This window comes from Enhydra lutris, unplaced genomic scaffold, assembly GCF_002288905.1.
Source record: "Enhydra lutris kenyoni isolate GAN:26980312 unplaced genomic scaffold, ASM228890v2 scaffoldscaffold42, whole genome shotgun sequence".
NCBI lineage: Eukaryota > Metazoa > Chordata > Mammalia > Carnivora > Mustelidae > Enhydra > Enhydra lutris.
This window is the reverse complement of record NW_019154126.1, coordinates 6,425,292-6,440,628: the sequence shown is the minus strand read 5'-3', so window position 1 is coordinate 6,440,628 and position 15,337 is coordinate 6,425,292. Positions and strand designations below refer to the sequence as shown.

General features: G+C 38.5%; 1 protein-coding gene across 5 annotated transcripts in view; it reads right to left on the bottom strand.

Moving 5' to 3' along the window:
- Positions 1 to 15,337, bottom strand: part of LOC111155559 (NOP2/Sun RNA methyltransferase family member 6) — a 58,006-nt gene that overhangs the window by 31,333 nt on the left and 11,336 nt on the right. For all 5 annotated transcript variants that reach the window (XM_022515780.1, XM_022515781.1, XM_022515782.1 and 2 more), the window contains 3 exons: positions 11,696 to 11,805; positions 9,572 to 9,725; positions 604 to 685 (listed from right to left, as the gene is read on the bottom strand). In XM_022515780.1, the coding sequence (XP_022371488.1) occupies positions 604 to 685; positions 9,572 to 9,725; positions 11,696 to 11,805 (346 nt within the window). The remainder of the gene's footprint in view (positions 1 to 603; positions 686 to 9,571; positions 9,726 to 11,695; positions 11,806 to 15,337) is intronic.

The window sequence follows — 15,337 nt, the reverse complement described above, 5'->3', positions numbered from 1 at the left end:
TAAATCATTATTAGTTAAAAAAAATCATTATTAGTTTTGATCACATAAGGATTGCTATTCTAGGGTAACAATTTGCCTTAAATAAAACAGAATAATATCCCAAAGTAATGCATTTTTAAAAAATATTTTATTTATTTCACAGAGAAATTGCACACAAGGTAGAGGTAGAGGGTGAGAAGCAGATTTCCCACTGAACAGGGAGCCTAATGCAGGACCCTGGGATCATGACCTGAGCCAAAGGCAGATACTTAACTGATGGAGCTACCCAGGTGCCCCCGTAATGCATTGTTTTTAAAGTAATGTATTTTCTAAATTACTTTTCAAGAAAAAGCAGTAGAGGCGAATAAGCAATTAAAACACTTTTGGGCAACAGAAGGTTTTTTTTTAAAAAGGCTAAAATCAGCTGAGAAAAAGAAGAGAACATGTACAAAGGTTGGGTTTTTTTGTTTTGGTTTTGTTTTTTATTTTTACTGCTTTACCAAAGGTAGATCAGAAAAATAAATCACAAAAAGTATGGTAATAGAAAAAAAAACTTAGATTTGAAATAACTTGCTTAGGTTATGTTTCAATGTCATTAAATATTTTACCCTGACATATACTTGCCTGTAAAAATAAGTAGCTGGGCAGTACATTGTCAAATGAGGGGCTGAGATATATTGGTTCTGTCATTCTTATGCCTATACCTCTGAAAAGTAGAAAAATCAAACATTAGTCTGCATAAATTCCTGAGTCCATACAAATTCAACTTCCAGGAACATACACACATTGCACAACAAATAAAAGATGTTCTCCCTTTTTAAAAACCTGTTTTACTCAATACCACAATACTTAGGCTATTCCTGTGAATCTTTCATGACTTGTTCCTTGCAATAGAAGGCCATCAGAAAGCTAAAAAGGATAGTTCCATATATTTTTCATTTAGGCACAAAGGAGTTTCTTTAGAGAGTTGAACAACTGAGAAAGGCAAAGAACGTGAATTTTTTTAAACATAGCTATGCAATTAAAAATACTATTTATGTTAACATAAAGCATTTATTCTTACTTTATTTTTAATGCCAGTATACAGTGTTATGTTTCAGGTGTACAATATCGTGATTCAACATTTCTATATATTACTTAGTGCTCATCTCTTATATACTACATATAAGTATATAAGAGTATAATCGTAAGTATACTCTTTTTTTCTTTAAAGATTTATTTATTTTAGGGGTGCCTGGGTGGCTCAGCCATTAAGTGTCTGCCTTCAGCTCAGGTCATGATCCCATGATCCTGGGATCAAGCCCCACATCAGGCTCCCTGCTCTTCAAGGAGCCTGCTTCTCCCTCTCCTACTCCTCCTGCTTGTGTTCCCTCTCTTGCCATGTCTGTCAAATAAATAAAATCTTAAAACAAAAATTATTTATTTTAGAGAGAGAGAGAGCACATGCATGCATGAGAGAGGGTGGGGCAGAGGGAAAGGGAGAGAGTCACAAGCAGACTCAGCACTGAGTTTGGAGCCTGATGTGGGGCTCGATCTCATGACCCTGAGATCATGACCTGAGCTGAAACCAAGAGTCAGATGCTTAATGGACCACACCACAGAAGCACCCCAGGATAAGCGCACTCTTAATCCCTTTCACCTATTTCACCCATCCTTACCCACCTCCCCTCTGAGAACCACCAGTTTGTTCTCTACAGATAAAAGTCTGTTTTTTGATTTGTCTTTTTTCCCCTTCATCCATTTGTTTTGTTTCTTAAATTCCACATATGAGATCATATGGTATTTGTCTTTCTCTAACATCTGAATCTTTATTTGTTGATTCATTCTAATCTTTCTGGTAACAGATTCATGATCACTGTTAACAGCTTTTAATTCAATAAACATTTTCTGAATGCTTCAGTTTGCAAGGCACGATGCCTAGGTACTTGTATGAAAAATAAAAATATACCTAAGAATCATGCTGATGCTAAGCAACCACAAATACGCCACACAACTCACTCATCTCTTTAGAGAGTAACTGCCCAGTACTGACACAATCCTCAAGATGAGCTTTTCTACCTTTATCCCACGTTAAAAGTGGCAGTGGAACTGATCAGAGCAGGAAGGGCCAGGACCCAGGAGAACATGGTGGCCGATGATACATTAGCACAAACATTGTCATCTGGGAGTGGCTGTCAGAGACCATCACAGGGAAGAGAAAGCCAAATACAAATACTGTTGGAGAAAGCCAAACAGGCCACGCCACTGACAGCAAGAAAAAAGAGAAATCAACACCATGTTCCAGGGATTAGAGGGGCACAGAAAAAGTTCACTCTGGTAATAAAGGCAAGATTAAGAATCTGGATTTAAACCAGGTACAGGAGTACAAGCAAGGAAGAGAATCTAAACAGGGAGAACAAGAACAAACTCCTCCGGTCCAGTACACTAGATGAGGTCAGAGCTTCTGAACCAGTGTTCACAGAGAAGTATCTACATGGATGGTTTGCACTCAGCTTTATGTAGGGAAGTGGGCTCATTTTACCATAATACTCCTGACACCAAATGTGTGGCGTTTTCTCTCACAACACCTGGGAGTCCTCCACTCCAGTTCAGTCCTGACACAATCTGCCAGGGGTTACTGTGAGATGCCATGGGCTCAACAGTTGGATCCGACACCAGTGTAGCTCCAGATGCCAGTGGCACCTCTGGGTTGCCATCTGTACTTCTCATCAATGGGCTGCAAATTTGGGTTTCCACACTGCCCTCCTCAGGTTTGAAAATTCACTAGAACAACTCACAGAACTCAGAACAACACTTACTAGTACGGTTTACTATGGAGAATACAACTTAGAAATGGCCAAAGGAAAGAGATGCACAGGAGAAGGTAAGGGAGAGGTATATGGTTCACCACTTCCCCCCGTGCCTAGATGTGTTCACCAACCTGAACCCCACCATCTAGGAGTCTTTATGGAGGTTTCATGACATAGGCATGATTGATTAATTCACTGACCACTGGATATGAACTCAATTCCCAGGCCCTCTCCCCTCCCTGGAGGTTTGCGGGTAGAGCTACAAGTTCCAACATTCTAAATACAAGGTTGGTTCCTCCAGCAAGTGCCTTCCAGAAGCTATCAAGGGACCCCCCCCCAGCTACCAGTCACCTCATTAGCATATAAAAGACACACATCACTGCAGAGATTCCAAGGATTTGGGGAACTGTGAGCCAGAAACCCAAAGACCAAATTATTATTATGCCACAACAGGATCGGTTTACACTGCTCTTTAGATGAAATGATTTCTGTAGATACTCGTGGACTGCAACTGCAGTGGTTTTGACTACGATGTCCACTCAGTTCTAACATCCTTTGTCATACAATAAACGTTAATTCCTTTCTCCTTCTACCCATCCCTTTTATCCTCACTTGTTTTGTTTACCACTTGATAGGTCTGAATCTGTACTTTTAATCAGAGTTAAATCAGACCTAGTTAATCAGTTAGTCTTTGGTCCTTGCTCCAGCCAGGATCAAATCTAAACATTTCCCACATAGTTCCTGCCCCTGACCAGAAAAAATACAAAGGAATCTTCTGAAAAGTCACAGCCTCACATTCAAAAGTCAGTCGTTTGTTGACACAACAGTGCACTGACCTTGATCAACATCTCAGCCCCAGCCCAGTGTGGACCCCACTACTGGACACCTTGAATTCCATGACCTGCTCACTCTCATAATTTAAATGACTTTCTGACTTGCAGGACACTAGTCCTCTGAAAAATACTCAAACATTAACATTTATATGTCTGCCTTTCTAATCCAGTTCCTACCTAGAGCTTCAAGTTCTGCTATTTGAGTACTCCTTCTGACCACCAGCACAAGTAGTCCATCTTTCCAGTATTCAACTTAAAACAACTTGACAAGGAATAATTTAAACCAATTATTGTTCCAGTATGGGATTATGTATCTTTCTTTTTGACTATTTGGGGGGAGGGGGGGATAGGGCAAATTTTATTTTTTAAATTTTTTAAGGTTTTATTTTTATTTATTTGAGAGCATGGGCATGGGGACTGTACAGGGAGAGGGAGAAGGCGGCTCCCTGCTGAGCAAGGTGCCCAATGCAGGGCTCTATCCCAGGACAAGGGGATGATAACCCGAGCCAAAGGCAGATGCTTGACCGACTAAGCCACACAGGCACCCCACAAAAAAATCTTTAATAAAAAATAAAACTGTTTTTGTAATATGTGTCTCCATATAATAATGCAAAGCACCAGATCTCATATGATAAAAAGGCTGTTAGTAAATTAATCTACCTCTATGAAGTCTATGACTGAACTCCACTGTAATTTAAGAAAACAAAGGGTGCAAATTTATACTTCAATAACAAAGTACCACTAGTAGACATAGTTCTAAAATTTTATAAGAAACATGATATATGCATAGCATTTCTTTGTTATGGAAGCATGCTCTTCTCATATAGGCAGAAAAAGAAATCCTAAGAGCATACTGAATGCTGAGTTTAAGAGTTAAAAAAAAAAAAAACTGGGGTACCTAGGTGGCTCAGTGGGCTAAAGCCTCTGCCTTAGGCTCAGGTCATGTTCCTGGGATCCTGGGATTGAGCTCCGCATTGGGTGCTCTGCTCAGCGGGGAGCCTATTTCCCCCTCTCTCTCTGCCTGCCTCTCTGCCTACTTGTGATCTCTGTCAAATAAATAAATAAAATCTTAAAAAAAAAATCAACAACTTTCTGAAAGATGGCTGTCTGCTACTTCTACCAACAAACATTACTCAGAAAGGTCTGTCAGCAAAGTTACTGGAACTACTACTAGACCTAGAAAATGGATGAAGAGAGCCCTCACAACAAGGGACAACACCAAGATGAGTAGAAGAGGCAAAAATATAATCTTGCTAAGGCAAAAACTACAACTCTGGAGCATCATTCCACGGTCAGAACAGACCTCAAAGAAATGTTACCTCCCTGAGGAGAGATTCAAACTCCACATCCGACAACCCAACCCTTAGATAATGCATTAAGAGATGAGCTTCCAAAACATCTGGCCTTAAAAACCAATACAAAGTATGTCCAGGAAAACTACAAAACTAAGGAAAAGAAACCCCACTCATAAAGAACTTGCACAGAAACTCAACCCAGAAACCAGTACAAATGGTTTCAAATCAGATCAAAACCACATCAAAAAGATCAAAAAAGATCAAAAGCCAGTTCAAAAAGCACATAGACCATGGGTGAAGTAGGCCTACTTACTAATCTTGGAGCACCTGATGAAGGGGATGGGGGAGGTGAGCCCTCCTGAGGAGTAAGACACTGCTGACAGCCGTTTTTGCTATCTTGTTATGCCCTGCTGATGCTGGAGATGACAGACACCATTTTGAAATCCTCTCTCTATAATGCTACTGCCAGGGTGTACGCCCCACTGAGAGCCCCATACAACCCTGTCCCTCAGAAGAGCCTCACAGTCTATAGCACTCCATCCACCAGCACACCTGTATCCATCATTAATAGGCCTCCAGCTACACAGGCAGGGGAGAGAAGCCAGCCTCACCTAAGAGTGCACCTGCAGCTGTCAGGGGGCTCCCATAAGACACACACAGCCCACTCAGGAGACACCCCTGAAGCACCTGTGTCTGGGTACCAGGGTAAGAGAACTGCACTACTGGGCCCTACAGGACATCGATTACGTAAAAGCCACTCCTTCAAAGCCAGGAGATGTAGATGAACTACCTAATACACAGAAACACAGAGTTAGGCATAATGAGGAGACAGAAGAATACGTTCCAAACAAAAGAATAACACAAAACATCAGAAAAAGAACTAAACAGAATGGAAATAAACAATTTATCCAATAGAAAGTCCACAGTAATCGCCATAAAATTGCTCATCAAACTCGGGACGAAAAAGGATAAACACAGTAAGAACTTCAACAAAAAGAAAAGATTAAAAAGTTCCAATCAGAGTTGAAGAATAACAGAAATAAAAATACACTACAGGGAACAAACAGCAGATTAGTAATACAGAAGAACAGGGCAGTGCTCTGGAAAACAAGGTAGTAAAAAAAATCACCCAAACTGAACAACAAAAATAAAAAGGAATTTTAAAAATGAGAATAGTTTAAGGGACCTGTGAGCTAACATCAGGTGCACTAACACTCCCTGTATAGGAGTCCCCGAAAGAGGAGAGAGATAGACAAAGGAGCCGAAATTTTATTTGAGAAATAATAGATGAAAACTTCCATCACCTGGCAAAGGAAACAAATGTCCAGATCTAGGAAAAAGAGAATCTCCAAAATGATGAACCCAAAGAGATCCACACCAAGATGCATCATAATTAAAGGGTCAAAAACTTAAAATAATGACAGACATTTAAAAGCAGCAGGAAAAAAAAAATAGTTATATACAAGGGAACCCCCATAAGGCTATCAGCTGATTTCTCAGCACAAACTTTGCAGGCCAGGAGAGAATGAGTGGCACAATACATTCAGAGTGCTTACAATCAAGAATACTCAGTAAGGTCATCATTCACAATTGATGATGGAGATAAACAGTTTCCCAGAGAAGCAGAAGTTAAAGGAGTTCATCACCCCTGACCTAGTTTTATAATATTAAACAGACTTCTCCAAGGAAAGGCCGTAACTAGAAATAAAACACATGAAAGAAAAAAATCTAACTGGTAAAGGCAACTATATCGTAAAGGTAGTGGATCTACCACTTACAAAGCTAGTCTGAAGGTTAAAAGATAAGAGTAGTAAAATCAACTATATCTATAATAATTAGTTAAGGAATACATAAAATAAAAAGATGTAAAATATAATGGCAGCAGGGAGGGAAGAAACGTTTTGGAATGTGTTTATATTTAAGCAACCACACGTGAAATGGACTGTTATATACATAGGTTACTATAGACAAATCTCATGGTTACTACAAACCGAAAACCTGTAATAGGTACACAAAAAATAAAGAGGAAGTAATCCAAGCATAACACTAAAATAACCAAATCCCAAGAGAAGAACATAGGATTACAAAAACATTCAGAAAGCAAACAACAAAATGGCAATAAGTACACATATATCAGTAACTACTTTAAAGGAAAGTGAACTAAACAATCCAAGCAAAACACATAGCATGAAGGATTGGACCCATCTATAAGCTCACTACAAGAGATTCATGTCAGACCCAAAGACAAATACAGACTGAAAGTACAGGGCTACAAAAAAAATATTCCATGCGAATGAAAATGAAAAGAAAGCAGGGGTAGCAATACATGTAGGACACAAAACAGACTTTAAAACAAAGGCTGTAATAAGAGACAAAGAGCATTACATAATCATAAAGAGAATCATTAATAATAGTAACAATTATAGTAGGGGACTTTAACACCACATTTACATCAGAGGATAGATCACAAAGACAGAAAATAATGTAATAACAGCAAACAACACATCAAACTACATGGACTTGATACATACAGGATATTCAATCCCCAAACAGCAAACAAACAACAAACAAAAAACAAATGGCAGAATACACATTCTTCTCAACTGTCCATGTAACATTTTCCTGGATAGATCATGTTATGCCACAAAACAAATACTAATTTAACAAGACTAAAATCATATCAAGCTTCTCTTCCTACCACAACAATATGAAACTAGAAATCAATTTTTTTTTAAGATTTTATTTATTTATTTGACAGACAGCGATCACAAGTAGGCAGAGAGGGAGGCAGAGAGAGAGGAAGGAAAGCAGGCTCCCCGCTGAGCAGCGAGCCCGATATGGGGCTCAATCCCAGGACCCTGAGATCATGACCTGAGCCGAAGGCAGAGGCTTAACCCACTGAGCCACCCAGGCGCCCCAGAAACCAGAAATCAATTATAAGAAAGTAGAAATTTTTAAAAATGTAGAAATCCACCACAGGAATAAATGAGTCCACTGATAAATGAATGGATTAAGAAAATGTGGTACACACCCACACATACACACACACACAAAGGAATATTAGTCATAAGAATAATATTTTGCCAACATGACAACACAGACTGTCCCAGAGGGTATTATGCTAAGTGAAGTAAGTCAGTCAAAGACAAATACCGTATGATTTCACTTATATGTGGAATCTAAAAAACAAATGAACAAACAAAACAGAAACATAGACACAGAAATCTGATGGGTGCCACAGAAGGGGGATGGGGTAACAAATAAGGTGAAAAAGACTAACTTTAAGGTACATCATAGGAAATATAGTTAATAATATTGTTAACTTTGTATAACCACAGATGGTAATGCCTTATTGTGGTGACCACTTCCTAATGCATATGAATATTGAATCACTGTGTTGTACACCTGAAATACAGTATTATATATCAATTATAATTCAGGAAAAAAAAATCAAGCCAGTCACAAAAAAAGAGAGGATGGAGAGTGTACCACTAATAACAGAACCAAAGGAGGAAGTCAAAATGTTAATTTTCTATTACAGACCTAAAGATAAACAGAACATATATAAGCTTTATCTTTATATTCATAAAGTCTTCTAAGGAAAATAAAATCTTTGCTCTTGGCCACTTGGAAAGTACTGCTATCCACAGTTAGTTAATCCAATAGTCTGTCTCTTCAAAGGAATTAATTTCAACTATAAACCCAGACTGCTGCAACATGAAAACTGTTCTAGGAATCAGGGATGTAGTCCAGTTCTGCACAGATAAATTCAGTTTCAGCACGTCTACATCAGCTGTCAATGGTGGAGTAATGGAGTTGTCCACAGAATTCCTTAAACAGACTGAAAATATGAAGCAAAATGACTCTGGATCGCCAACAGATTTAATTTATTTAGAATCAGTAGCAACTCAAGATGATTTAAAACTGTTTTTTAATTTGGTTTGAGTAAATCCAAATGTTCTTTTTTAAAAAAGAAAGATTCGAGAGAGAGCATGTGTGAGCATGAGCCAGGAAGGGGCAGAGAAAGATCTACAACAGACTCCACACTGAGCGTGGAGCCTGACATGGGGACCGATCCCACGACCATGAGATCATGACCTGAGCTGAAAACAAGAGTTGGACACTCAACCGACTAACCTACCCAGACACCCCAGATTCAAGTATTAATTCTTGACCACAAGTAGCCATGTGACTCCTGGCTTTCTGATAAAAAAAAAAAATTTAATAAAAACTTTAATTTAAAATTTAATTTAATTTAATTAAAAAACTTTAATTTAAACATTTACTTTTACACAAAAGTAATTTTTCAAAAAAACATGGAAATATGCATTGAGCAATTATTTTCCAGTCAAATTTATACCAAAAAAATTTTATAATGCAATTAGATATATATTTTTTTAAAAGATTTTATTTATTTATTTGCCAGAGAGAGAGAGAGAGAGAGCACAAACAGAGGAAATGACAGGCAGAGGGAGAGAAAGAAGCAGACTCCCGTTGAGCAGAGAGCCCGATGTGGGACTCGATCCCAGGACTCTGGGACCATGATCTGAGCTGAAGGCAGAGGCTTAACCCTCTGAGCCACCCAGGCGCCCCTAGATATATTTTTTACATTGTTTTTATTTTCCTCAAACCACCAAAAAGAATGCATATTTCCCCCAAACATTTGATGACATACCTTAGTTCAGGTAGTCCACTGAAGATTTCTTTGCGGCTTAGTTCAGAAATCCCATTTCCAAGAAATACTTTTGTTCCATCAAATTCTTTGGCTCCTTTCTTGCATTTGCCTTTAATATCAGAGTATACAGAAATAACATCTCCAGCTTTCATAACTAAGAAAAAAGAAAAGCGGCTTATGCTAATTAGACCATATTTTGGTAGAAGAATAGTGAAAATTCTTTAAGCTATACTCGGGACATCTAAGGGCATCAATAGTGAGCTGAAGAGGTCTAAACTGGCTCGTTATCTCAAAATAACCCCTTATACTTTTAAATGTTCATAACAATATATCTAATGGGAGATTATTTTTCTAGAACAAAAAAATACAAGTTTCAAAACATCCTATCTAAATTGGAACCCTTTAGCGAAGCAGAAAATGAAGGATATTTAATATTTAAATTATTTTTTCCAAACCTAACATTCCCTAAACAATTTCATATAAGTTTTGGTATCTTTGGCTCACTCATCAAAGTTCTAAGTTTTCTTTAAAAAGATTCATCAAAAATGTACACTAAAATCCCTCAAAGAAATGTTTCTAAATCCCATAACCCTGTTGTTATTCCTCTGGTTTTCTATTATAGCAATTAAGGCAGAGATTTTAATGATAAGTACATTCATATATATGTCTGTGTGCATGTATGTATATACATGAGCGTGTGTATACATAGGTACATGTACCTACGTGTGTGTGTGTGTGTATATATATATATATATATATATATATATATGTACATACTCAGAACACCTTGAAACTACACAGCATATAGAGTTGATTCTTTTTTTTTTTTTTTAAGATTTTATTTATTTATTTGACAGACAGAGATCACGAGTAGGCAGAGAGGCAGGCAGAGAGAGAGGAGGAAGCAGGCTCCCTGCCGAGCAGAGAGCCTGATGCGGGGCTCGATCCCAGGACCCGGGGATCATGACCTGAGCCGAAGGCAGAGGCTTAACCCAATGAGCCACCCAGGCACCCCTGGAGTTGATTCTTATGGCTGATGAAGTTTATGTTTTGAAGCCATTTCATTAAATGATTTTCAGTAACCAATCCCACTGACTTTTTTTTTTTTTTTAAGACTTTATTTATTTGACAGAGAGAGATCACAGTAGACAGAGAGGAGGGCAGAGGGGCGGGGGGGGGGGGGAAGCAGGCTCCCTGCTGAGCAGAGAACCCGATGCAGGACTCGATCCCAGGACCCTGAGATCATGACCTGAGCCGAAGGCAGCAGCTTAACCCACTGGGCCACCCAGGCGCCCCCACTGACTTTAATAATGGGAAACTCAATTCCACTTTCATGTTCTTAGACATAGCCTGTCAAATTTGTCTAGCACATTAACTTGGGAACAGTAGTGAGCAGTCTATCAACTAGGGCATTCGAAGGACTGTTCAAATCACATAGATCAAACGTCAATGAACGTTTCCTACAAAAGACAAGTGAATTCTTTGGGCTTTATGAGCCACATAAGGTCTCTTGGCATATTCTTCTTTGTATTTTTTTAAAACAATCTTTTCAAAATGGAAAACCCATTTTCAGCTGTGAGTCATGCAAAAACAGACATGGGCCAGACTTGGCCAGTAGTTTAGCACAACCTAATGTAGGTCAAATTATTCGTTTCATAGATAAAATAACCTAAGTCCACAGACCGAATAACTTTTGAATAGATCAAAACCCATGTGTCTTGACTTCAAGCCCAATAAATTAAGACTGAACCACAGTGACTAGCTTATTAAGCACATGTCATCAACTGAGTGAGTAAATTAAGAATACTGGCTTTTATTCCAATATTAAGATCCCAAGTTCTAAAGGTTACCCTCACAAATAACGGAAGTCTGAGGGCAATGGAGTTAAGAATACAAAATAAAATTTCACTGACATCTTACACTCTATTAATCAGTAATGATCCCATAAACATCATCTCACACACTCTTTTATGGAAAAAAAAAATGGCAAAAAACCATATACAGATGCCCAACCCTAAATTTGAAATGCATCTGAATGATAGTTTAATACGTTTTCTTCTTGATAATGTATACAGATTTTAAAGAATCTTTTCTTGTACAGGGAGGCTGAAACACTGCACTTACATTTTGAAGCTGACACAATTCCTGGAACATAGACGTGGGCTCCTCTTAACACTGCATTGCCACATTGTGCTCCAACAATTGCTTCACAATGTTGTTTTTTTATATTCTTCCTAGAGAAGTAAGATGAGCAATTTTGACAGAGTAATACACCTCCAACCCCCAATGAACTTTTTAATGTTTCGATCTAAACCCTAAATAACCCCTTTACTCCTGACTGTCCCAAGATCATGCCACAAATGAATAAATAAGAAAAAGAAATTGAAAAAAGGATAAATATAGAGGAAGTGGTTTAGAGAGGGGGATGGAGCACACTTGAGAAAAGAAAAAGTAGAGCTCTATCTGGTAGAAAGCAATAAAGTAGCACCAAAAACTGCTTAATAATTTAAAGAGCACCACAGTTTCCATGGTGGATTTAGAAGGGAAAAATAATGTCCTTATCTTCAAAGACTAAAAGAGATAATATACAATGAATTCTAAAACATTTCTAAATGGTATATTGCTGCATGGTCAACTAGTCATATTTTAAACAGATGATTTTTTTTTTTTAAAGATTTTATTTATTTATTTGACAGACAGATCACAAGTAGGCAGAGAGGCAGGCAGAGAGAGAGGAAGGGAAGCAGGCTCCCTGCTGAGCAGAGAGCCCGATGCGGGACTCGATCCCAGGACCCTGAGATCATGACCTGAGCCGAAGGCAGCGGCTTAACCCACTGAGCCACCCAGGCGCCCTAAACAGATGATTTTATTCTTCCTTTACTGTCCAACTTTTTTGTTTTCCAATTTCTCACCTTCTATTCATTCCATTAGACCACTAACATCTGAGTATTACTTCTAATTCACAGAAAAGATGTTTTCAAAAGTCAGGGGATGCCTACGTGATCAGCCCTGAATAAAGACCTTAAGCACTGAGTCTCTTATGCATGTCTGTGCTGGCAATATTGCACATGTGTTGTCACATCTCCTTGCTGCGGGAAAGAAGCATGTCCTCTCTTCCATGATCTCCAGATGGTTTTATACCACTTGTTTCTCATGTTCTACCTGCTCATTCCCTATCTACTTCTTAAAGAGGTCCATTCCCCCATGTTCCAAAACATGCTGCATCTCTTCTCACCTTGCATTCTATTCTCGGTGATCTCAGACTTTCAATAATCACTTACAAAAATGACCTATGTGTTCTCATGTTCGGCCCTTCTAGACTCTGAATTGGTATTTCTAATCACCTACTACCATGTGTATGTGTATGTAGGCTATGTGTATGTAGGTTTCTCGTGGTTACTTCAAACTCAGCAAGTCCTAAATAATGTTACCTTTCCCCTGACCCTCCATATTTGGCACATCCCAAATCTTTCCATCGTTCCGTTGCCAATCTTGAACGAAGTGCTGTCATCTGCCTCGATAACCAAACTGGAAGCCTGAACGTCATTTTAAATCCCTTCTTCCTAAATCCTCAAACTCAATACTTGCAGTGTTACCAAATCACACCACCCCTAATTCTCTGACAGGTCCTCTAGACCCAGCCTCCAACATCAGACATATATCAGCTTCTAACTTGATCACTGAAATAACTTCTTGCCTTTTTTACCTTTAACGGTTTTCAGATCTTTATGTCTTTGGTGTTCTGAAGTTTCATTCTGAAGTAGACATGGAATTATTTTTACTTTTGGTTTTAGATTCATTGTACTTTTTTTTTAAGATTTTATTTATTTTAGAGGGGGTAGGGAATAGGAGTATGAGTCAGTCCCAAGCCGACTCAGAGCTAAGCTTGAAGCCCAAACTGGGGCGTGATCCCATGACCCCAAGACCATGACCTAAGCTGAAAACAAGTCAGATGCTCAATCGACTATGCCAACCAGGTGCCCCCAGACTCACTGTACTTCTTAAATCAATTGTGGAAAATTCTTAGTCATTACACTTCTGAACGCTGTCTCTCATTACTTCTACTCTCTACATTTGCAACCTATTAGAAATATGAAGTATCTTTTCATTCTATTTTTGACTCGATTCAACTTCACATTTTTATTTATCAATCTCTGCTGCATTCCAGATCATTTCCCATGGGTCTTCTACTTCAATAATTCTCCACCAGTTGGGTCTAAGGTACAATTTAACTCACTAAACAGATTTTTTATTTTAATGATGATATTCTTATTTCTAGACTTTTTTTCAATTCCACTCTTTTCCTCTTGGGATCTTTATACTTTAGATTCTGCTTTTGTTCTTAATCATTTCAAGAAATTTGATCTTAAAGTCTCTACTAGATAGCTCTAATCTGCTAAAGTTTGGGGGGAAATCTGATCCTTCAATTTGTGGCTTATGTTCTCACTTATGGTGGTTTGAATCCTCGTGTAGCTTTCAACTTCGTGTAGCCTGGATAGAATATGTGCCTCTCGAAAGCGGTTTTGCCTGGCTTTTGCCAAGCACCTCAGGAACTGGCTTGGGATCAAGTTTTTATATTAATTTCCCAGATTTCTGGTTTTAAGACCATTTAGGTAGCATGAATTTGAATTCCAAATCTTTATAAGGCATGGAACCATAGTTTCACATTCACAGATCTGTCTTCTTCAACCCAAACCCCAAGACAAGAGAGATCCAAGGGTGCCTGGGTGGCTCCATTGGTTAAGCAGCTGCCTTCAGCTCAGGTCATGATCTCGGGGTCCTCAGATCAACTCTACATCAGGCTCCCTGCTCAGCGGGGAGTCTGCTTCTCCCTCTCCCTCTGTCCCCCTCCATTGTGCAAACTCTCTCCCTCTAATAAATAAGTAAAATTTTTTAAAAAGATGAGAGATCTAACTCCTTAATTATTGTCTTGCACTGACTTCTGGATATGTCTCACCTTATCTCCTATATTAAAAGGAAAAACCTCTAAATTTAGAAGACCAACCACCTCCTCTCCCACATCTCCCAAACCCCGAACATTCACTCACATGCTTACTGTTCTGCTTTCAGTTACTCTTCATTCTAACCCCTGAATATCCACTTACATTGTCAATCACTCAGTTGTGCATTTTATTGCCTTATTTTTTTATTTAGTATTCCTAGGTGTATGTAAGTGGAAACATTTTCAGATATCTAGGTTACCAAATTGTTGGAAATAAAACACTCTAAAATGATTTCCTAATTTGTTTCCAGTCTTATAATTTTTCTTCTAAACTTTTTTCACTGTAACCCACAGAAATGCACTTAATATCACAACTCAGGACATATGTGTGTATGTATATGTATACACATATACATTTATACACATATTTATATCAAACATTTTAAGAAACACATTCCGTATGTGCAGTACATGATACCTTATGAAATATCCCATTTCTTTTTTAAAATGCTTAAAAAAAAAAGACATTAAACTGATTTTACAACCTACTAATGGATCATGACCTCCATGTGGTTGAAAAAAAATAGCTTTATGCTACTATCAGTATTCTTTGGCTCCTATGTTTTAAGCAAAAAACTAAACATTCCTGGGGCACCTGGGTGGCTCAGTGGATTAAAGCCTCTGCCTTCTGCTCAGGTCATGATCTCAGGGTCCTGGGATCAAGCCCCACATCAGGCTCTCTGCTCAGCGGGGAGCCTGCTTCCTCCTCCTCTCTCTCTGCCTGCCTCTCTGCCTACTTGTGATCTCTGTCAAATAAATAAATA